At 43.3% G+C, this 24,914-nt stretch overlaps 1 protein-coding gene across 1 annotated transcript; it reads right to left on the bottom strand.

Annotated features, from left to right (window-relative positions):
- Positions 1–5,802: 5,802 nt before the first annotated feature.
- On the bottom strand, positions 5,803–24,049 carry LOC118213778 (E3 ubiquitin-protein ligase MARCH4-like). Its single transcript, XM_035392937.1, has 4 exons — positions 22,139–24,049; positions 11,180–11,335; positions 10,590–10,782; positions 5,803–6,458 (listed from the first exon to the last, which is right to left on the bottom strand). Exons 1-4 carry the CDS (start codon positions 22,628–22,630, stop codon positions 6,037–6,039), a joined length of 1,263 nt encoding a protein of 420 aa, XP_035248828.1. The 5' UTR covers positions 22,631–24,049; the 3' UTR covers positions 5,803–6,036.
- Between the last annotated feature and the right edge of the window lie 865 nt (positions 24,050–24,914).

Genomic DNA, 24,914 nt, shown 5'->3' with positions numbered 1-24,914 from the left:
TAGTAACTTTGTGATTCAGATTGACAAGCTTGCACATCAAAAGCCTGATCCATAACCACTAGGCCATGGGGTTGTAACAGGAGGAGTGTCACAGCAGTCTAAGCTATGTTGACAGCCTCATAGGATTATTATAACTTTATTAGGACCTTCCATCATTCGAACTAAAAATGTCTTTACAGACAACATAACATAAGTCTTTAGTTTGATGAAGATTCATAAAAATGCATTGAAGGTCTCACATTGTCAATTCACAGGACTAAATGCAGCTGGACATTTTGGTATGCCCAGTTTTCTATATTCATTAAACACTTTTTGTATAAAAGCTAATGAACGTCTGAATTTCAAAAATCATATTGGTTTTTATCTGTTACCGACTCTTTAAGAGGAAAACACTATGTGGTCAAAGTTTTTGTGCAGTTTTTGCTATAAGCAGAGTGGGTCAATGTCGGAATCAGTGGTAGGTGCCTGTCTACAAATGATTTCTCTCACTTCAACCAACATGTCCTTAATACTGCAGCTCTCTAGGCCAAAGTGCTAAGATCATAGACCCATTTTAGCCTTTTCTTCCATTTTGAGTTTGGAAGGTGTATATAGTGCTACTTTTTGAAATTGAAATTTTGTTAATTGTCGAGCTAATGGCTGTTGGTGACAAGTTTCAGCATGCAAACTTTAACTAGCTAATGGGAATTTGCAAAAAAAAAAAAAATTGTTGACAATTTTAAGTGAAGTGTCCATATATAAATAAAATCTTAGGTTAACCACGTTTCATGATTGAACTGCCAAGGAATTCTGACCAATCATGTGCTAATTTAGTTGTTAATAGCAGCCAAATGTTTCATGTGATTGGTTCAGATTATGGTACATTTATGTGTCTCAGTTTCCTGAAGCTGAATACCAAGTTTGATGCAAATAGAACCAATAATTTAAAAAACTGTATATAAAACAATATGGCAGGAAATCAAGATGGTGGACATGGGCAGCCCCAACGTCAAAGTTGTAGATCTGGGAATTAAGTTTGGTATCAATTGGACTTGCGGTATGAAAGTTATGGAACAAACTGTAAATATGTGTTATATCGCCACCATCCTTATCAGAGTTAAAGAAAGAAAGAAAGAATTTGAGCAAAAATGGGTGGATTTTTTTTCCTAAGGATGCTAGGTGTCAGAGATGGCCCATGTGCAGGAAATAGGGGAGTACCAGGACCCTAGTTGCCTGCTTTCGCAACCTTTAGACTGCTTTACAATTGCTTGTGTGTGATCAACAAGTTTGAAGATTTTACTGAAGGTCCCCCATCAGCATTTGGTTCCTTTTCATCGTTTTAATAGGAGTACTTATGTGGTCTTCATTGAATCCTTACACCTCATAATAAAAAGTTTGGGAAACACTCAAATTAAAAAATTGGTAACATTTCTTTTTAAATCTTCAATCTTCATTTATCGTCAAACATTCCCATTGGACGTGATATGCAATGTGATATGGAACTGAAACCTTTATTAAGCTTTCCTCAGCTTCCTTTAGAGCGTTAAGGCTATATCTGACAGTTTGTTTTACTCCGTGAGTCAGCTCCCTGATTGCTTGCTCAGTATGCTAATTTTAGCTTTAACCACTGCACCCTTCAGAGACAGTTGTGCATAATGTACAATTACAATGCATTAAGGGTAAGGGGATGTATTCATATAATTAGTTAATTGCAAAAGTCACAAAATATTGCACATTGGAACATTGGGCTAGATTAAATTCATTTGTTTAACTTCACTGATTATGCCTAAATTTAAAAGTTGCAGTGAGGAAAGTTTTTTTTCAAGCATAGTTCGGTGAGTTCAACAAGTAAAGCAATTAAGGCCATTATTATTATCCAAAATGGAAAAATACAAGAGATAACCTTTTTGCCCATTTTAATAAAGCATGCAGGAGTGGGTTAGATAAATAAATGAGGATGGCTTGGTTGATGATGGGTAATACTAAAATTGGCAACACTTTCCCCTTTGAAGAATAGGTTTTTTAAGATGTTTTTTTTTCTAAATTTTAAGTCAGTGTTCTAGAACTTCATGCTTCCAATCCCTAGTAGTGATTTTAGACATCAGCATTAGAATATTCAGATAAGAACATTATAATCACATATTTTTGATGTCATACTTTAAATGGTTAAGACCACTCATTAATTGTGGTTCCTAGTAAATTCTCTTGGCTTTATAGAATTATTCTTCTAATAAAAATAACAGTAAAGATCCTCATGAAAGCCTTTAATATTATATTTAAAAAAACAGGTTCAGTAGACTACAATGATCAGTTTAAAGTTCATTGCCCCGTCTTTCATGGGAGCAAGTCCATTTCTGTTTCATGGCTGCACATTTTAGGAGTCATTTCTGAGACTGCTGGCATAGGAAAGAGAGAGTAAAAACAGTCATAACCTTAGTCAGTTATCTTAAGAGCACTAGCTGAATAAATCGGCTTTGGACAAATGTTGGACGACATCCATTTACAGGAGCAAAATAAAATAATGTGAGTATTTTATGGCAACACCACATAATAACTTCAACACCACATAATAACTTCTGTATTTTTATGTATCATATTCTTTTACACATTTACAGGTGTAAACAAAACAGGTATTTGTTGGTGGTAGAACTTATGGGATGTATTTTGGCCTGACATTGAAGAAAGACAAGAGATGACTGGGAAACACTGGCAGGCAATTTCAGAGTCAGAGAAAGATAAATTAGGAGAAGCAGAACAGTCAGAATTTTGGTCAAGATGGCCTACACCTTTTAACATCTCACTTGACTTAAGGTCAGCATCGGGAATTATCAAACCATTCAGAGAAACCCCTTGTATTACACTAATATGTAACAATAATTTAAAAAATAAAAACAATAGTTGTATTTTCCCACAATGCTTTGCTGCAGCTCGCTGTCTGAAACGATAACACAGAGAAGGGAAATGCTGAACTTCAGCAGCCTGCACGTGCTCCTGGAAGCCCTTGGAGAGAGAATGAGGAGCCATGTTGCCTCTCATAGCAGGGGGAGGGGTTTGGATTACCACTTTGACGTGTAGGGGGCCTGCTGGTACATTAAGGTATAACTCCTGTTTGGAAAAATGAAGTGTTGGACTGGAAAAGGCAGAGGAAACTAACTGGCAAAAGAAAAAAGGAAAAAAAGCCCATTACAGTGATGCACTTGTCTTGCACCAGACAAACTCTGACACATCTCAGGCATAATCTAACTTTCTTTACTTCGGCAAACACTAATAAATCCTTTACCAGCTTATGTGAATGTTATGAAATATCAGCGTGCCCTCGGAGAGCAATTACTGCGGGCCGCGATGACTCAACCAGGTGCTGTAGCTGCCCTCCGTCTGATAACACGAACCCACACTGAACTCTGATAACTGCATTAGACTTACCATAGGGAACCGGCAACTGGCCAGTGAATTAAAAGGCCGTTGTTTTTACAAAGATTCAGCCGCACTACCCTCCCAAGTCCGATTTCAACCCACTCATGAAATATTTATACTGGAGGATTGGAGAGAGAGAGGGGGGGGGGGGAGAGAGAGGGGGGGGGGAAGAGAGAGAGAGAGAGAGGGGGAGAGAGGGGGGGGGGGGGAGAGAGAGAGAGGGGGGGAGAGAGAGAGAGAGAGGGGGGAAGAGAGAGAGAGAGAGAGAGAGAGAGAAGGAGAGACAGATACATTACTGGCAGATATTACTATCATCTCTGTTTCTCTTGGATGTTTTCAGCATGGCTCCTCTTGGTGGGATGGCATTACAAGGGAGCGCTGTTTTCGGAATGCCTCGTGAGACCATCACCGTTCCAACCCTCCTGCTGCAACGTTATGTGTGGAGATTAAACAAAATAAACAATGAATATTTTTAAAAATAGAAAATATCGCCATATTTCCGTGGTTGAAAATTCTTTTCCAGGTTACCTTTTGATTTTGGGTTCTGTCTGAGATTTTTAAGAAAAATAAATTAATAAAAATTCAGCTGAGCACAGAAATGAACTTCATGCCGAACTCTGTGCAACCTCCCCTATCTCCCCCTTCCCCTCAATATCAGCGTCGTACGGCTTGAATTATTCAGCCACAGTTACCAGACTTCTCAGCAGACGAGTATTCCGTGCATGAAGAGGCCAGGTCGATGCCCCTCAGACTGTCCAGAGCAGAACTCTCTGAGAGCCGTGACCTTATTTCACGCTGGTTGTTTCTTCAGGGATTCAAATAATGTCTTTTTTTTTTTTAATTCAAATAATGTGCTACATTCATGTGCTACATTTGTGTCCAGGTTTGCCACTGGACAATGTTTTGGGCTCTTTCAAGCCCAGACATCTTTCAGATCAAACGAACGCACACTTGTTGTACAGTACTGAGCGCTGCCCTGAGGAGTTTGGACGTTTCACGAAGAATACGAGCCGTGAAATGTCTGCCGGTCGAAAGGAACGCGTGAGAAGCCAGTAGAAAATGAGCTTTAAAACTGGTTTGGTAGCAGACAGACATGATGAGTAGATGACGGACCGTCCCTCAATTACTTGGTGACACAAGAGAGCCTGGTCTCTCGAAACAACCTAAAACTCCACGTAATGTAAATGACGATACTGAGGAAGAAATACGAAGAATGGCTCAATGTCCATGTAAAAAATAGTTCAATTAAATAAATATATAAAAACAAATATACGGTGCCTGGGAAACAGGATCGGGAGTTGTATTATAACCGCGGAAACGTTTGGAAAGCATGCATGAGCAGCTCCCACAGTCTCCACGAGGTCATGGACCCTTGTTAAAAATGCATTAAGGCCACAGAAGAGCAGGCTGCTGGAATGAAGACAGGAGGGAGACTCATCACTGTTTCAATCCCCCCCATCCCTGCTGCCTAGCCCACTGTCCGTTGGCTGCTCTGTCGGAAAGCCAGCTTTCGCTCAGGCGGTGTTTCGCCGCCTGCCCATTAATACCTGAGGGCTGAGACAGAAAGGGCCGATGCACAGGCATTACTGTTCCTGACAGCGGCACGAGGCGGGGAAAAGAGCGGAGAAACCGCAATACAATGTGCGTCTACACGAGCAAGCACTCACGGGGAATTATACTTATTCTGGAACTGGTGTGCTGTTCAGAAGAAGACAGCATGTTCTCTCCCTCTCTCTCATGCACACACGCACGCACACACACACACACACACACAAAGAAATAAGCTGAAAATGCTTAGAAAGCCACAGTATTATACAGTCATCAATTTGTTATAGATTTTTTGGGGATCATGCTATGGCTTTTTGCTATGGCCACTTTGTGGCTGGACAGCAAGATACCGAAACACTTGCACATTTATTTATTTACTCTCTGTAAGGCTCGGGTGTATTCACCTCGATTGCTGTGTTACAGAATTCTCTGAAGGCTCTGAAAATACTTTCTCAATATAAGAAACCTGAGGGTGTGTTGGCCCCCTATGCTTGAGAGTGAAATACACTTGTTGTGCTTTAGGTCTCACATAAAAATAAAAGCGCAAGATCTTTACAGTGAATAACAGAGAGGCCTCAAATGAGGCGACAGAGCAGTCAATGTACAGTTAAAAAGGGTCACAAGCGAGATTTTAAGTACGTCCAGTTTTAGGCCCATTTGTAAAGCTCAAATTCCACCTGAATTATTTGAATCCCTGAAGCGCGGCTTAGTGCTGTTTCTTTGATTGTAGCATAGGTACAGATATCTTACAGGAACTCAACAGGTGTCTGTCTGTCCCCAAATACATCGGCTTCTTTTCACAACGTGGCACCAAGAACAGTGGAAGAACAGCATTAGACAAGTCCTTCAGCTACAGCCATCAAGAAATCCAAATCCATCATTTTTATTTCACACATGTCAAAACACTGAAAACAAAAGTTATCTGCGCCCGTCCAAACCGACTCTTTCGTCAAACCGGTCGTCACTTTGCCATTTTCCCTGGTTGGCAAGGCCTTTCTTCTGTCTTATTCTGAAAAAGTTAGTGTTTGTTTTACAGCTGTTGTCAGCAAGTGTGGACTCCCACACCAGGAAAATAATAAGGCCTCAAGACAATCCTCAGACTGTAGTTATTCTCATGACCAGCTCTCGGTTGCTGTTGCTGGGCTGTCCGCGCGGCTCCTGCTGCCTCAGGTGGCTGAGGAGGTGAAGGATGCTGTACGTACAGTGGTGGTCGGGCAGGGAGAGACCGTTGCTCTGGTCGGAGGGGTCCTGAGTCATCGGGCCCGTCGCCGTGGGCGTCTCCGTGACGACGGTGGCCATGGCCGCCGCCATGAGGGAGGAGGTGGAGGCGGAGGTGCCCCCCTCCGGGCGCACAGCGCCCCTCTGCGCGGGCAGCGTAAGGGTCCTGGGGTGGGCACCGGCCTTCGTGTCCTCGCTGTCCTTGACCTTGTCGTAGTTCAGCACCTTCCACTGCTGGTTGACGGCCTGCCAGCGGTTGAATATACGGAACACAGAGGGCCCCTCGTGAATGATGAGCGCTGGGGGGGGGGGGAAGCAGAGGCAAGGCGTTCAGCACTCCACACTTCAGCTCCGCGAAGCTGCCCTTCTCACTCTCCAGACAACAGTTTGGCACCGCGACCCCTCACATTTGTAACAAATCTCATGTCGGGTTTGGTAGCCATCACGGTGCTATATTAAATAGTTCTACCCTAATAGGTCCTACAGGACACTTACAATACATCGATATTTTGATCACAGATGAATACTGCAATGCAGCATGGGACAATCCTCCTGTTCAGAGGTCTACAGTGCAGATAAGCTGGTGCCTGCTGTGAATGCCTGAGCACAGTGTTATACACTAGCAAGGGTATTTTTATTTGCATGACGTGTCCTCCACCTACGTCCAATACATTTAAATTTTAATATGTAATGAGTATGGACCTTATTATGAACAGTTGGATCATGTATCGTTTGTGTTGGGCTGACATTCTGTGACAGAACAGACAGAACTCTCTAATTATCAACCAGTAGATGTTTAATATCACTGCCAGATATCAAGATCAAGCTGGTGTGGTGGTGCTGATCATCAATGCAATAAATTCAAGTAGCTTTGCAAACCTATAAATTGCTGACATTCTAGAAAGAAAAAAAATAAAAGAAAAAATAAAAGCAATGCTTTAAAAATATCTTGGAGGATTTGAGGTAACAGACCTACTTTATGAAAATGCCATAACACTCCTCCAACATTGTTATATAATAATATTACATGAAACCACATTGAAAATGTTATTGTAAGCCTATATAACACCATTAGTTAGAATTGCATAATACCTTATATATGTGGTGTCAATATAAATCCCACAGAGTAGCATGACAGGGAAGTTAGTATTTCTGTTGCCTGAAACCCCCAGTTAGTATGTAAATTCAGCACAATTTTTGTTCATCGAAAGTCAGACAATCAATGCACCAAAAAACCATGTGCCTACTGCAGTATAACACAATCTGGACAAAAATGTTTCTTCTTGACAATTGGCAGTGATATAAGGATATAATGTACATATGACATGTGGTACCATTTATTATAGACTCACTGTAAAAACTATAGACCTTTTTGTATTTGAGAGATTTTCTAAGTCATATTGGTGTGTGCACAGCAAGGACTTTCCCTAGATTAAATATTTACAGCCATTAAGGTGTTCCCCAGCGGTTAAAAAAAAAAGAAATCTGAGAGATTTCTCCTTTTGAAAGCAGGAATGCCTTAAATTTGAATGCAGCAACACTGAGAGGATGTGCTAGGAGCTTGCAACTGCACATTCTGTTTTGTGTGAGTGCAGATCACGTCCTCGTGCTGGAGCAGGCGTGTTTCTCATGAACACACTGTGCTGCTGTGAGCGAAAAGGTAGCCTCTCGTTGGCTTTATTTCTGGCTCAGATGTGCCACAGTGCTCCCATCCTAACTCTGTTGTCGGGCCACACACTTGACTGTGAGAGCAGAGCTAATTATAGAAAAGAATTAGAAGCAGAATATAGAGCCAATTATTTCTGATGCTTGAGTCAGCAGATACTTCACATCTGAAGATTTCATAATATACATGTGTGTCCTCTGGGGTATAACAATTCTGAGAAATTCTCTCTCTCTCTCTCCCTCTCTCTCTCCCTCTCCCTGTGTTTTCCCCTTCAACTGATGAGAGAAAGCCAGCCGATCCATTCTTTAATGTCAGCGAGGTGACTGACAGGTTAATCTGTGTAAGTACAAAACTAATGACCCTCCCCACAATGGAGGTAGCAAATCTCTGTCCTCATATAGCATGCATTCAAATTCTGTGTTTTTCTAACAGGAAGCAAGAAGTTAGCTGTTCCATAGTGTCCCCCTACCCTACACCCTTTAATTCATGACAGTCTCCAAACTACAGGCCCTGGGGTGACTTAAGACACAATTTTAAGATATTTATTTGTCACCATACATAAGTACATAAGTTTGCTCCAATAGTTAAAAAGTTAGATGGCTTCCTATCATTATATTTATCTAATTAGTACATTGTTATTGAATGCCCTCTCATAATCTTTATTGTTGTTTCCACTCTAACACACACAATTATCAAGATATTCAATGAATGACACCTCACAGATTACACCAAAGCATCCAGTGAAAGATTTTAAGTTCGTAAAAATCTTAGTTTTCCCCCCTTTGCTCTAGATCCAGTCAGGCACAATTGTTTCTCTTCTGCAAATTCATCAATCTGCTCTGTGTGCTTGGTTATGGTGGATGATAAATTCAGCAGAAAGATGGGGTGGTAAGTTCAGGCGAGCACATCGATTGGTTTAGAGCAGAGGAGGGGATGAATCGGGTGGATCCATTGCAGCGTTCCAAAAACCCTGTTGACACTGAAGTATATTTTTCCCCAATAAAAATCCCAATTTCAAGAGCCATTACAACTTCAAGCATCACATAGCAAAAAAGATGACAGTGAAACATTTCTGCCACATTTCTGTTATGATTTCATAAGTCCCCGTGGTGGTGCTGTGAATGTCTCTCTCCACAGCAGGGAATTCACCCTACTGCGGTGTGAGCAGCTGTCCCCATAATCCACCTTCTTATAGCTGTAGTTACTTTTCCAGTCTTTTTTTTTTCACTTTTATGGTGCTGTGAATCAGGACTTCGAAAGTTAATTAAATTAATGTCTTTGAACCACAAATATTGGTATTTAATCAGGGGGGAAAGCTGAATTGGATGTTTGTTCATTCAGTGTTTTGTTTTTCAAGGAATTGTTCTCATTAAACATGTTATAATTGGATATGGGATCATTCAGACGGAGTAATCATTTAATTAATTACAGTACATTTAATTAATTTAAATTGATTTGTGTTTCCTTAAAAGAATAATTGATTTTCAATGCCTAACTTTACTCCAGTTTTATATCTCTGTTGTGCTACAGAAGGTTTTAACACAAAGTGGTGTCTGTGTTTACACTATTCTAGTATGTTTTAAATGAAGTACGAACACAAAAGGACAGACACCAGTCAGCTGGAGGACTCCGATTACAAGTTAGATGCTTTAATGAAAATTTAAATAGACCGTAAAAAAATATTTATGGTTGTGGCAGTGCCCTTCAGAAGACCCTGTCTCAGGGCAACAGCGATTAATTTAAATAATCTGCAGTGACCACAGCAAAGAAGATTAGATGGATAGGCTAGATACAAGACAGGGAAAATTACACATTCTTTTCAGCCTGTCATACTCTGGCTGAAATTGGTTGATCAGAGATAACAGCCACCTTCAATGATATCTGCAACAATAGGTACAACATGCTGCAGAACTAAAAATATGCTTTGTTTGGAATAAATTTCGCTGTTCGCCCAACTGTGCTCTTTCATAATCAATTACTTCACAGTTTACATGTACTGTACCCTGCAGGAACTGTATGTATCACAGTTTAACACCACATTTCATTGCTATTCCATAACCAAATACATAAATAATGCTGGACTGACTGGTAAAAATGTGAATCAGGGTACCAGTATATATAAATATATATATATATATTTCTCACCGCTCACCGCTGGATAAGTGAGCTGGTGAGTAATGTGGAACGCTGAAAGGAAATATTAATAAATCTTACATAATTCGATCTACTGCCAAAAGTATGAATGATTCAATGGAGCTACTTTGTCAAGCTCCTGATTCAGTGTCACTGCAAATCACCCCAGATCACAGAGGCCCAAGAGAGGCTAGCACTCCCTGCGAGCTCAAGGCCACTAGGCCACTCCAAGCAATGCTAAGGCCAAGGCCCGTCAAACCTTAAGCCTTCCATGTTTTTCTTTCTTTTTCTTTCTTTCTTTCTTTCTTTCTTTCTCTCTCTCTCCCCCCTTCTCTCTGCCCCTCCCTCTCTCTGGTAAACTGAGGTAAACTCAGCCAATCTACTGTCTAATGACAGAGATGACAGGCTAATCTATGCAAACTGCGGAGTTAATGGACTCCACAGTCAGCTCCCTCTCTGCAGGGGAAACAGTGAGCATCTTCGGTCTATCAAAAACTTTATAAGTGGCTTCATCTCAGGCAGTCTCTTCCTCACAGTAAAGAAGCAGATGGCTCCATGGTGCTGCCGTCTCTACAGGCCACACCCCCGCAGTCTAAATCTAGTCAGGTTCCAAACCTGGCCGCACGCTCACCTATGCAGACCACGTCCATGAAGCCGTACATGCCGTAGCAGATCTGGAAGAGCAGGTCCTGCCGCTGCCACTTGGCCGAGGGGCTGAGGGACGACCAGACCAGCCAGGAGATGCTGGCGATGAGGAACAGGGAGCCCAAGATGGCCGCCGCGATCTGCACCTTCTCGATCACCGTCAGCGAGATGGCTTGCCACTGCCAGGGGACACACGGACAGGCCGACATGAAATTCCCAGGTCACCCAGTCACCTCTTTTGCTGGGGAATCGCGATACGATCCCGAATCTGACAATACGTGAGTATGTTAGAGACGTGCTAGTAATATAGGCATTCTTGCAATGCAGGGTGAATCTCTCAAAGACCACTCTGAAGACCAGCCAGTGGGGCTGCAGACGTAAATTGGCTCAAGCAACAGTAATTCTAGCGCAACACATTAAATGAAAACATTCATTTTAATATCATACATGGTCCCTTACAAATAAACAATTAAACAGAAGTTAAGTCTCTGCTCTGAACAGCAGTTATAACTAAAAGGACTGCCTGAAGGCTCGGAGGACTGGGGCTAAAACCACGTCCATGTCCTGTTACCCCACCTGCAGCGGGTTTTTGGTGCTGATGGCGATGACCTGGTACTTGTAGTTGCACAGTTCGCAGCTCCACGACCCCCTCTCGCTGATCCACTTGATAAGGCAGGGGTGGTGAGTGCAGCGCACAGACCCACTGCAGCGACATGGACTCAGCAGCTCCCCCTGCAGGCACACACAGGAAAATCACATCCCACGAAAACTCAGACACCGCTCCCTGAGGCACAGTCAATCAGCATCTCCTGCGTTTGAAGAACACCTGCAAATACAATTAAATTACACTGGTTTGGATTGCTGAAACAGGAAGTGACTAGTGTCATGGTTCTCTTGCTCAAAGACACTGGGTCTGTCTCACTGGGCTTTTCAGCACAAAATGTCCTCTCTTGAGTTTTTGAAATGAGACAAAAATGTTCTCCTGTAGCAGCAACAAAACCTCCGCAACAAGGTTTCCATATGCCACGCCCACACACGCGCCCACACCAATCGGCAGGCTCCATCTGCCATGAGCCCCGTATTTTGTTTAACACTAGCTCCTGCATTCGCCCAACTGGCAGTCACGCTGTGCTAAAATAGTCTGAGTACATATGGGCCTTGGTTGCTTTGCCAGGATGATACCTGTCTGGGATCACGGCCAACAGGACATGGATTAATAACGCATCACGCGCTTAAATATATAAATTCATTCTGCTGCCAGATCATTGTCTGGCTAAGAGATTCCTAGCGTCTCATGAGATCTGCCTCTTAACTCGAATCCTTCAAAACCTCCTTAATTACCTTTAGATAACTGATCTGGGCAGAGATGCTGCACACGCCCAGTTAGAATATCACAATTTTCATTACTCTCACCCTCAATTCTTGCGATACTGAAGGAGTAGCTACTGATCTATGAAACAGGCCCACCCGCACACACAACAGTTTCCCCGCTACCCTTCATGAAACTCTTATGTGCACAAATTGAAATGGTACCATGGTTTGAAACCAATACACCTGTCCATATTATAAATAGTTGAATTCCACCAAAGCGTTGGTTAAATGGCATCTAAAGGTGGAATAGCGGAATAAACAAAGTAGCATAATGAAATGTGAGGCTGCAAATACGAGTAACCCTCCACTGGCAACTGTCGCCCACCATTGACCAACGTCCAACACTGGGCCCAGCAGATCACATTTACAGGGCATGGTTACATGGCATCTGTCTACCCTAAAGAATGCATTGCAAGAAATCCGCATGCTAATTCAGGTGTTGCAGATGCAGTTCTGTCTTAGCGTGATTTCACCAATGTTTGGACAGAACTGTCGCTGCTGCTGACACGACAGTATCAGAGAAGACGGTGCCAGAACAGAACCACTGCTGGGTGTCAGCTGACTGTCAGATTCACGCGTGCCCCACATGTTCAAAGCCATGCAGCAGTGCTGGCCTCTGCTGAACCAAGAAAGGCTCATAAACCTGTACAGCGATTTATGACAAATGACTCACTCTGAAGGACAGCATTGACGTGTATGCTAAATATCTTCTTCTTTTTTTTTAAACTGAAGTGCAGACAGTTCGGAAACAGTGAATTGAACGTTGATCGCTTATACAGTATCTAGGTCAGTGTCTGCAGACTCTACTTCAGTTGTCATTGAATATGGATAGAGAATGGGTGTCTGAACGGATCCTTGGGGGAACTGTCGTGCAAAGGATTCTGCCATCTGTCCTGTCTTCCAGTTTCGGCTGCGTTCTCTCTTTTTTAAGGCCTGGTTCAGTGGTCACACAAGCCGGCAACAGAAGGAGCAGCCTTGTTCCTGGGAATGCTGGGGAAAAATGTGTTTCCTTTTCAAGAACTAAAAAGAAAGTTGTCTGGGTATTTCACAGGGGATAAAATGCCATCTTTAAAGGGAGGAAGGATGAAGAGAGAACAAGAAGCCTTGTTTGAGCTTCCGTGACAGATTCAAGACTGACGCTTTCTGTATACTGAAAATGGGAGGACCTACCATTTGTGTCTCACTGATTTGAACCAGTCATTGAGTTTAGCTGTGGTGAGCAAAAAGATTTTTATTAGTAGCAGGAATTAAATGATTGGCAGCCTATTGTGGCTCCGCCCACTATGGAACTCACAAAACCTCCAGCCACAGGTGACGTTTCAGAGTTTTTATTGAGGACACAGAGGAGAGGGAAAACATAAATGAGCCCTCCTATCAACGTCATAGCTGGATTTTATTTCAATAATATTTCCTGTGATTGCCTCTTTGAAAATGTAGTTCTTTTGTTAAACGCTATTACTTGTTTCACAAAGTAGCAGGTTCCAAACTTGTAGATGGATACATTATATCACTGGTTCATGAACACATATAATGAATTTATAATCCTGCTGCAGTAACCATATACCATAGAAAATAACTTTTATGCAACAACAATGAAAATCCATTCAATTTTACAGAAAAATCACAAAACAATACTCTATACAACCACACAAGCTTGAGTTGCTTTCAAGTTCTCTTTCTATCTTCTCAAAATTAATTAACTTTAATCTCAGGTGGATTTCAAGGTCCTATCAACGTATAGTAATGTCAGCAGTCCTCACAAGCCTCCATTCACAGCAGTTTTTTCGATTAGATTCTTACCAGCCAGCAGGAACCCCAGCCACGCTGGAGGTAATAAAATGCACTATATACACTGTAGGGCACTGTCACAGTGAAGGGCTTTTTGAGATGGGATGGAGTATATGGTTTGAAGCACAATATTTGGCTGTGCATGTGTGTGTGTGTGTGTGTTTGTGTGGCTGTGCGTGTGTACAGTATGTTTGCGTGGGTGTGTGCGTGTGTGCTAGTGTGTGTGTGTTTCTGCGTGGTTGGGGACCAGCACCTTATCCAAGGTGTGAGGAGACGCACAGAGAGTGTAGAGACTGATAGAGAGTGAAGAAGAGACTCCTCGTCTGTAAATTCAGCAATAACAGAAGGGAGCGATTTACACACAGATCAGTGACTGTGATGTCAGAGGGGCAGGAAGAGGACAGAGATAAAGCTCCATTAGTTGACTGGGAGGAAAAAAGCCCGTGAGAGGCTGCAGTGTGGGCTGGCTGTTCCCAGGGGCCTCTCAGACCCTGCCCTGATTGGCCGACTGCAGCGAAGAGAGCTGCACAGGGTGCGGCTGGCGGAGGGGGTTGGGGGTGCGAGTGTTTAACAGCGCATCAGTCCTACATCAGCTCTCTGTTTTATAGCTTAACGCTGCTGTCGGGCCGCGGGTGGCTCATCGTGTTAAAGCGCCGTTCTAGTGCACGGACGGGCCCCACAGGCCGGGATCAAATCCTGATTCTGCCAGTGCAAAGTGCAGCCGGTTGGGCCCACAGGGTGATGCATAATTGGCAGCAGCACCACCCAGGGAGCTCTCCCGTTGCGGGGTCATTAAAAAATGCCGCCATGCTGATGTCTAAATCCCAATGCGGCATGACATAATCTGACTGCTAATGCCTGCCGGGTACTTTCAACATTAAGGAAACAATTAGACTACATATACCCAGGAATTAGGGTTGCTATATTAACTCTGAATGCATCTCAAAGTGCAAACATGGAAGAGTGGCACACTGGCAGTGTGGAATCAGCAACAGTTCAGGCAATATGGGTTAAAAAAAAAAAAGTCATAGCTGGGTAAATCGTAGCTAACACACATCCCTGTCCCATCACCCTTAGAGTGGTAATCGATGGGCATGTTCTGGCAATGGCCACTGAAAAATAATCGACAAACGCCCCCACAGCTGATTTCAATCAGTCAGGCTAAAGCGGGCTAGTCATGCACACCTGTAGCTGAGCTTCCTGAGCGAGGGCCTGCACATTCAGAAAACTGGACAGTTCAGCTCGTGGTGTGGCAGGAGCAGTGGTTGCTTATATAGGAGAATGGACGTCATTTGAGACCACACGTCTGCCTGTAAACCTAGAGGCTGTTGACAGCGAGCAAGATTTTGCATTTGATTTCTGGAACGTGCTTAAGCCATTTACTGTGCCTGTCTATGGATAGTACCAGACCCACAGTAGAAAATAATAGAAGATCTCTCTTTCTCACCTTAGTCAAAAAACGTGTCCATTCATGAAACAAAAGCATTTACAGCTACAAACACAGAAAACAAAGCAGAAAATTGTACTTATAAGAGCGCAAGTGCTTTCCGCCCCACACATGAGGCTCTTTTTCATACCCCAGCCATTTGTACCTCTAAAAGTACAATTACATACCCCATGTGATCTTTAAATATAAAATGTAACTTTAAGTCTAATATTGTACCTCTGAGGATACATTTTTTAAGTGTACCTGTGAGTACAGAAATATACGTATATTGTACCTCAATTTGAGTGTAGGGAAATCTGAGCATTCTGTATCTCTGTTCTCAGATATAGTACAGAGTGCCATGTCACATGACAGGGCGTGGGACCCCAGGTATTTACACCAAAGGGCATCCAGCTGCCACTGAAACACAAGCCTTGCTGTTCTATGCTTGAGAAACAGTCCAGACTGACTCAGCATCAACAACAACAAAAAAGGCACAGGAAACAAGTCCTGCACATGTAGGCTAAGTCTCTTCTCTCAACCCTTAGTACAGATGAGTCATTACCAGGGAAAATCTGACAAAGCTTGTTCCTCAAGGGCACAGCAACAGTGTTTTCTGTCAAGATTTGAACCTGCAAGTGCACAATTATAATCTGAAAGCCGATCCTGTCGACCTCAGCCATAAGGTCTGTAATAACAATCATGTAATAATGATGCACATTACATGATTTGGCACTCACAAGCAGCCAATGACAGACCGGTTGGCTTTGACAATATCGCTGCATGTGGCCAACAGAATTCACTGACATTCAATGAGGATAATTAGGGCATGCGTACAACTTCAAAAACAGACAAAGAGGCTACGAGCGGACGATATATGCGTGCGTATGCCTTAACGGAACACAGGACCAAATGTACTGAGTGACAATGGATTTTTAGCCCCATTGAAATGCACATCACCAGCAATGCGGCCTGACAGAGAGTGGTTCCACCGCATGACGCTGAAATGGAATTTCTAAACAGGATCGCCACGGTGATAATTACGGGGCAGGATGGATATTTCCCCGATGAAAAGGCTCGGTGGGTAAAATGTCTGGGCGCACAGCAGCTAATATGATTGGGCATCCAACGCTAACTTCTTCCACGAGGGCCATGACTCATTCATCCAGCCACCAAAAATATTTCCATGGGCTCAACACAGACATTGGAAAACAAGATGCTCCTCTGTGCCAATGGAAAAGGCCATGATTGTGAGGTAGCCTGCAGTATATAAAAAATATACGGTTCCCATGACGATTTAAATGTGTACTCCAATAATCAGCACGTGGATAATGCAAGTAAGGCTTCCAGAACAGTATGGTGCATTGGTACAGACTAAGTAAAAAGTCTAATTTAGGAAGTATCTGATATATTAGACACAGTAGGTCTACTACAGATTTTTAATTATAGGCTCTTTCTTTCTCCAAAACACACTAGGTGTGCTTCCGATACACTATCGCAGCAAATTTACATTGGATCAGTACCAGAATCTGCTGTTAACACATGTGTAAAACCAGCACCAAGGTGTTGTCAAAATGGAAAACAGGGTATCAAGTGATTAAGTTCCACATCTTGACTCAGCAATGACCTAACAATTAATTTGCATATAGTGCAAACAAGGTGAGGACTTAAGAATTGTGCAAATTTAAACAGTTTTCAGTTGGCCAAGAGAGCATATACATTCATTATTTTGCAGTTCCCTAAACTGCTGACACGTTAAATACTAACATAATAACACCTAGTGCTTATTTTGTTATTATTATTTATATAGGAGTCAAATGTTTTTTTTAATTTTAATTTTTTTTTTTTTAGATATCACAATACTTGTTTTCATAAGACAAATAGCACAAAATTGGGAATCGAAATACAGATACTAAAGCCTTGTGAATTCTCCTAATAAAAACATGGCTATGACGAGACATTAAAAATCACATGCTGACATCACCATCTAAGGTTGGTTCTGCTCACTCTCTGCACTCAGCTGCACATGCTAAATAAACATGGCATAAAAAGCTCCATATAAACCTCTGGAATATTTTTTTTTAGTTTTAGTAGAATAAGCAGAGCTCCATTCCTCTCACATGCAAAACTGTAATGCTGAGCCATTCCATAAACATGAGTGTGTCGTATGACGCCTCGCTCTCTGATTCGCTGAGACTGGACTCCTGTCTCCCAGAAAAGCACCCAGAAATCTGGTTGGGAAAAAAAAACCCCAAGCATTATGAAATTACATTGTATGGTATGAGTCAAACGGATGCTTTCTAATGGAGAATAGATTGGCTTACTCATAAACATTCAACTCCAAGTCAGTGAATGGAGAGGAATGATATCATTATCGTCATCATTTCAATGTTATTAGATTGTGAGCTCTGTTTTGGTTCCCCCTACATGTGGGGAGGGATTCAGTTATTTCTCCTGCTGAGAATGGGACTAAACAAAGCGTAATTACCACAATAATAATAATAATAATAATAATAATAATAATAATAATAATAATAAGCAAGAGAATGGATGCGCTGGACTTGAAAATAAAATGACTGGGGATTCATAATCTCCACTGCTACCCTCAAGCGAGAAACGTGGCCACACATTTCACCTTTTACACTAAACCAACGGATCTGTAATTGATTCTGTATTAAAAAGGGGCGGTGAGTAAGTGAATGTAGCGCAGGCGACTGGAACGACTGCGTTGCAAAAGGGCAATCTAACACTCCAATGGCTCCACAGGCAGGAGCTGGGCTGAAATCCAAATTCAAACTTTTGACCCATCTGCTAATTACTAAGCACAGGCTTGAGAGAATTAGCGGCTACAGTACGTTACATTTTGTGAGGCAAATTATGAGCACGTATAATTAACCATGCGTGCATTAATTCATCCGTATGTGTGCAGGCACGAAACTAGAAATTATCTGTGTAGGAAAAAAGGGTCCCTTGGACACATGCACACACACACACCCCGTCACTAGTACCCGGGAAAGCTTTCCCCTTTATACCCCATTAGCTACGCCCCTGTGTGTGTGTGTGTGTGTGTGTGTGTGTATGTGTGTCCATCCATGTGTGTGTATGTGTGTGTCTGTGTATGTGTGAGTGTGTGTTCCCGTGTGCGTGCATGTGTGCATATGTGTGTGAGAGAGAGGGAGTATTAAGTGAAGGTTTTCACTGAATCCTCTTAACACTGATAACAACATACCATTTCCAGTCCAGCGAGAGTTCCATTTTGAAAATGCGTAAAAGGCACGGGCCACAAGTCCAGCATTTCAGACGAGCCGCTGTGGGGTAAAAAAAAAAAAAAGACGCGTGTGGAAGCAGGCGACCCAGCCCAGCGCATTATTCAATCCTCACTGATGGACGAATACCTCCCAGAGGGGCCCCACCCGCCCCACGAGAGCCCTCCATCAGCGTCAGAAACCGTGCCACCACATCATACGAAACCCCCACCCCTGAGCAGGGCCAGACTGCCCCATCAGTCACCTGCAGTTCTACAGAGAGGGGGAAGGGGGAAGGGGGTGGGGGGGGGAGCTGACAGCCCTGCGGGTGCCAGCCGACGCAGGGAGGCTTTCAGAAAGACCCCCGCGAAACCGGCGAGCGGCCCGGAGCGTGGACGAGGCGAATCGCATTTTCCGCCGTCGGCGAGCTTCGAAAGGGGCGAGGGGTGTTATTTTCGCCGCGGCGCGAGATCAGAGGACGACGCCGAGCTTGAGCACATTACCGCTTGTATTACGAATGGCGAGGTTCGGGCAGGCTCCACGCGTCCAAACTTAATCCCGTACGCTGGGCTTCGCCGCTGTTCAGAATCGCTTCGGGGCTGCGGGACATCTACATAATATGTTCAGTGTTCTTTGATATTATTATTTTTATTATTATATTACCCTGATCATCATTATAGCAGCATGCGCATCATGATACCTGCAGCTGATGATGTACCAGACAAAAAGATCTCAGCAGATGGATCGGAGAAAAACGGTTATGTGGTCGACAGTAGAAAGCTCTGTTAACAGAGCACAAGGCAATATTGGAGGTAATAAAATGCACAGTGTATATATTGTAAGATGCTGCCACAGTAAAGGGGTTTTGTGCAGGGGTAGGACATATGTTCTGGACTGCAGAACTGTGGACTGTGTGTGTTTGTGTGTTTCTGCGTGGGTGTATTTGTGTGTGTGTGTGTGCGTGTGTGTGTGTTTATGTGTGTTTGTGCGTGGGTGTCGTTGTGTGTGTGTGTGTGTTTATCTGTGTTTCTGCGTGGGTGTCTTTGTGTGTGTTTGTGCGTGGGTGTCTTTGTGTGTGTGCATGTGTGTGTTTGTGTGTTTCTGCGTGGGTGTCTATGTGTGTGTGTGTGTGTGTGTTCATGTGTGTTTGTGCGTGGGTGTCTTTGTGTGTGTGTGTGTGTGCGTGTGTGTTTATGTGTGTTTGTGCGTGGGTGTCTTTGTGTGTGTGTTCCTGTGTGTTTGTGCGTGGGTGTCTTTGTGTGTGTGTGGGTGTGTGTGTGCGCGTGGGGACCAGCACCTTATCCAAGGTGTTAGGATTCACACACAGATAGACACTGATATAGAGTGAAGGAGAGACTCCTCATCTGTAAACATAGCAATAACAGAAGGGCATGATACTGTGTGTGTGTGTGTGTGTGTATGCCTGTGTGTGTGTGTGTGTGTGTGTGTGTTTGGACTCTGAGATACCAACTTTCCTGAAAGCATGCCCTCTGGGCTCGAGTGGTGCCAGAGGTGTAACTTTTGGCACATTGCTTATTCAGGTGAGTAATCCTGGCAGACGGCAGTAGGGAGCCCTTCAGACAGGAAGAGCGCAGGCAGAGCTGGTTAGGGCACAAACCAGTGGGCACTCCAAATGTGCAATTAGGGGGACATCCTTAAAGTGAGTCACGGGTACTGCGCTGTCAATATTCTTTTAGTTAAAGAACAACAGCCAATGGGAGCACAGAAACGACACGTTTTTAAGGTCTGTGTCGATAAAGAACGCAGTTACTAGCCCGAATAAAAACAGATATATGATGCGTCTATGCACACAGATTAAGATACTTTGAAATTATCACATGCAATTGTGTTAATTCATTCCATATATGGAAAGAAATTGAGCGTTGGCTTTTGTGATTTGTGAGAAGTGGCAACATACAAGATTCACTTAGATAACCAGACAGGAGAATATAAATGAGAGAGGCTTTTCAAAGCTCAGAGAAGCTGGGGTTCCTACTTCAGTATGAGTTGATCCTTACTGCTTTCCCCTGCAGTTCTCAGCACCTGGACCCGTCTTGTCTACACGGTCCAGTCCCCAGTTTGTGTGTTCCTTAGTTCGCTTGGCGTGGTTTGGTTTGTCTACAGACGTCATTTCCAAGCCGTGAAATGTCAGCCCAGGTGGACCAGTCTGTTTTAGGTCCATTTCCCTGAGAGTTTCCCAGAACCCTCTCAGTTAATGTGAATTTGAACCCAGGATCAAAAAGAGTTATGGCGCATGGCAAAGACAAAACACCATTATTGCTCTTCTCAAGCATGTAACTGCAACAGCGCGAATGGCATTGCACTCGGCATGCAAATAATTAAGGAGGTATTGTTTCCTTGCCTACTGTACCTCTGATTCCTCCAAGAGAAAAGCATAACCCCTACAGACCCATATAGAGAACATAATCTTCATGATGTTCTATGGCCCATCCATCTTTTGTTGCATCACATGAACGAAAGGACGACATGACCGATTGGCCATTAGAAACATCTCCCAAATGATGAAATGCCATTGTTCTGTTCCCTGTAATTGGTGCGCGGAGTAAAAGAAAAAACTGCTGATTTTATGGAAGGGGATATGAAATGAGAATGGTAGCTGATGCATTGTGGGGCGTAGGGGACGCTGAGCCGGTGTACAGCGGGACTCTACGCCCCATGGGCCACAGCCTAAGGTCATAAATGTGTCGCGCTAAAATATGCATTCTTGCATGGCTGCTTTAAATCTCGTGGTCAAAAACTGCACAGTTCCAGCAGTTCCCAACAGCACGCGTATAAAGAGCTAATGAGGTCTGCTCAATAAAGGTGTTTCGGCTCTTCTCTCTGGTTCAACACCCCCCCCCCCCCCCCCCCCCCACACACACACACACACACACACACACAAGCTCCCTCAGTACACACGCTCTCTCAATAGTACCTTGATAACAGTTACCAGGTATGTTGTGTTCACAAGCCATTCCAACTATCAGTCTGTGAAAACTGTAAGCCGTACGTGTGTGCAACTGCTTTCATCACTAAATTCACAGTAAATTGTACCTGTAATTCTACTTATTTATTTCTTATTTTGATAACAAGTATTTACTGAATGATTGATGCATGTTCCTACACCTGCTTAGATGACACCCCCCCCCCTCCCCAGCTGCATTATTAATGCATCACTGATGATGTATTAAGTATTAATAATGCAACTGCTTGCCTGTATGGTATGGCCTCTTGTTTGAATGATCTCCTCTCATTCCTACACACACCAGACATCACGAGGGCCATTCATTTCCAGGTGTATTTGACTCACTCTGCCAAAACTTACACAGTTTGTGTTAAATTAGTCTTAGTGTTTGAAAATATGAAGCAACTTAAAGGGATTCTAGAAGCAACAAATCAGTAATACGGTAAAATACTGCCTGGGCTGCAGACATCCCTTTCTACTTTGCCGTATTGCCAGTGATGACATAGGCTACCAAGACATACAAACTATGTTGCAAATTAGTGACCTGCTCTTCTTAATCCTTACATGTACTGCACACAGTCACACACACTCCACTGAACTGAACTCTCCAACTGAAGTCCCGTTTCATTTGTAGCAAAATCTCACTGCTAAAAAAAAAAGAAGTGTTTTACCAGTTGATATTTGAGACGTTCTAAGTGTTCTGACCAACGGTCGTGCTGCGAAATGCGAAATCCGCCTACCTGCTCCGGTCCCTGAAAACAGATACGGCACAGGGGAGTCCTAAAGCCGCTGTCAGTGCAGCTGGCGAGAGACAGCCTCTCCTCGGACTTCTCCTTGGAACAGTCATCCGAAGAGCTGCTACAGTCCGGGCTCCCCTGCTGCTCGCCCGGCGCTCCAGCCCAGTCTCCCGCTGCTCTGTCCTCGTAGATTTGGACAGCTCCCCCTGTCGGCGGTGCAGTCCATCCCTCCGAACGAAGGGCATTTATCGGAGGGTGGTTGTCCACACCGCTGCTGTCTCCCGCGGCTCCGTTCGCACGAGCTTCCGTGTTTTGGCCGCTCATGGGGATTAATGCTGGTGGTGGCGCCGAAGGTGGCGGTGGCCTGAGCAGGAAAACCTTCAGGTCACTGAATAGGACGCAGCAGCGGCTCTTCAGCATTGCTTGGTGCCGGTGCATCTGTGTGTGACTCAACAATCCCCAGCACCATACAATGACACCAACTGCAAACAACATGTGCCCGTTTTGTTATAATTTAAAGGTGCAGGTCTAGGTGATATAGATTTGGGGGAAAAAACACTCGTTTAGTATGCAAACGCTGTCGTTTTGATGGAGGTGAATTCCCCTACACTCAGATTTTAACTGTGACGGACTTTTGGCTTTGGTTTAGTTCATCACACATTTAACATATTTATTTGTCCCTTTTATATGGCTATGATAATTTCTTTCTGCACAAAAATATCCAGTCTTTACAGAACAATCAGGGCAATTCATGCGCGGCATACTTTTCTTTAGTAGCCTAACGTATCTGCAGGGCAGCCTACGTTATTTACGTACCCACTATGCTCAACTGTTTGTTTCTGTTGTAAAGTCAATGCTAAAGGCTAACAAATGTTCGAAGTCCCAGGAATAACGCTTCTGGAGAACGACTTGAAATCTCGACGCAGCGTGTTATAAACTGTTCACAATAATCAAACATACGGGGGAAAATGCGTTTTTAAGGAAGGTATAACTCCATGAATTAATGCCTCAAATGTACTGCCTTCCCTCGAGCAAATATCGAAACGCGTTTCAGTACTGGAAATTCTCCCTTTTTCGGTTCCCAGCTGTCTTCAGAGGATAATTACAAATCCATCATTCAAAATGCGATCTTCCCCCATTTTTCAATGTTGTTTGCAACAACATCAAATCAGGATTTCCTAATCCAGTATGTCTCGTTTCTTGTATATATTTTTGATTTAATTTATGGCAATTAATGCAATTTGTTCGTTTCACGAGATATATGGAACAGCATGATACGGCGGTGTCATATATTAAATGATCATCCTGCGATTTTCAATTATACATGTCGTTGATATGATCACGTATCAATGACCAGCCCAGCTTCAGTCCCGTCCTGGGAGGTGAGGTGTCAATATGCTTCGTGCTCCTCCGTTAGTAGCCAGACACCTTACACCACGGCGGACACGGTCGATGACATTTTCTTCGTTTAACATGGTCACCACAGCAATTCACCTTTCTACCTTACTTCCAAAAATTATGCACGTTTTTTAGGGATTACGCTAAACTATAAAATCAAAGCCACGTCCGTTGCAGTTGATGCCGAGTTGTTTTTTGCTCTTCGGGGAGTACGCTCATTTTAAACATAAACATTTTCTTTGTAGTCTCCGAATATCCACGTTTCAACGACAGGTCGCTAATACATCCGTAAAAACAAAACCGCTATGTTCTAGCAAAGTATTTGGACTGTCCTCAGGAAAAGATCCTCTGTTGATTGTGGGTATGTTCTCAGCAGTTTGCGGTTGCTTGCTGGTGCAGCGCCTTCAGCACCATGATTCCCGGGACAGCTCCCAAGCACGGGCGCGTCACGCGGCACAGGAGTGATGCAAGAGGGGGACGAGCGAACCACCACGGCACTGGGCTACTCCGAGATGGCCATCATCATGGAACATTAATTTTTGTTCGAGATATTAATTAAGAATTCCAAAACATTAAAATCATTAGAAGTTAAAAAAAATATGTACAAAAAGAAGATGATTATGATTATGATTATGATGAACAGCAACAACAACAACAATATCACAGATGTCTATCAATGCTTTCAATGCTTTTCTGAAATATACTTCCAAAAATATTGTGGGTGATGGTTCTGTATAAAACCGTTTTGAGGTCAGTCAATATCTAATAAAATCAAAGAAAAATAAATATGAAAAAAACATGTAACACATTTTTATGTGGATATTCTTATTGTATCAATAAATATATGTATAGTTCAATTTGATATCATGTGTATTGGATACATTCATTAAGTGTATTCTCTGAAAACAAACCCACAGTTCAAAAATGTACATCTGCCTACATTCACACCATAGTATTTCATGTTAAATAAAACATGGACACGGCCATATATTGGTCTAGATTGTATATATTTTACACTTCAGTAAGCCTGCCAAGGTAATGCATTATATGGCTATATATAGTGATCGCTTTGCTCACAGAGTCGCTCTTCAGCTCTTCATCGCAAGCAAGAGTCAGCAAATCTAAGTGTGTGGTGTGGGAAGGTGTTATTAGTTTCTCCACCACTTTCAACAAAAAACACACGCCCACACATACACACGCACACACACACACACACCTTCTGATAGCGCTCTCGTCCCTGTGTAATGAGTTTTTTGCCTAAGCGTGCCTGTAAGGGCTTATTCAGATCTTCGTAGTCGCTGATGTGATCTGTCAGGTGACAAAGCTCGTTCCTCCGCTGGCGCCCGGGCAGCCCGGAGTACTCCGCCGGCCCGATCGATCC

The sequence above is a fragment of the Anguilla anguilla genome, chromosome 15 (assembly GCF_013347855.1).
Source record: "Anguilla anguilla isolate fAngAng1 chromosome 15, fAngAng1.pri, whole genome shotgun sequence".
Taxonomy (NCBI): Eukaryota; Metazoa; Chordata; class Actinopteri; order Anguilliformes; family Anguillidae; genus Anguilla; species Anguilla anguilla.
This window is presented reverse-complemented; position numbering and strand designations above follow the sequence as displayed.

Excerpts from the sequence above, each read along its gene's own strand:
- LOC118213778 (XM_035392937.1), bottom strand. The coding sequence starts at position 22,630 with ATGTTGTTTGCAGTTGGTGTCATTGTATGGTGCTGGGGATTGTTGAGT. Across the intron at positions 11,336-22,138 it reads GTTTTCAGGGACCGGAGCAG|GGGGAGCTGCTGAGTCCATG; the intron begins GTAGGCGGATTT and ends GTGTGCCTGCAG. Across the intron at positions 6,459-10,589 it reads CATGGACGTGGTCTGCATAG|CGCTCATCATTCACGAGGGG; the intron begins GTGAGCGTGCGG and ends CCCCCCCCCCAG.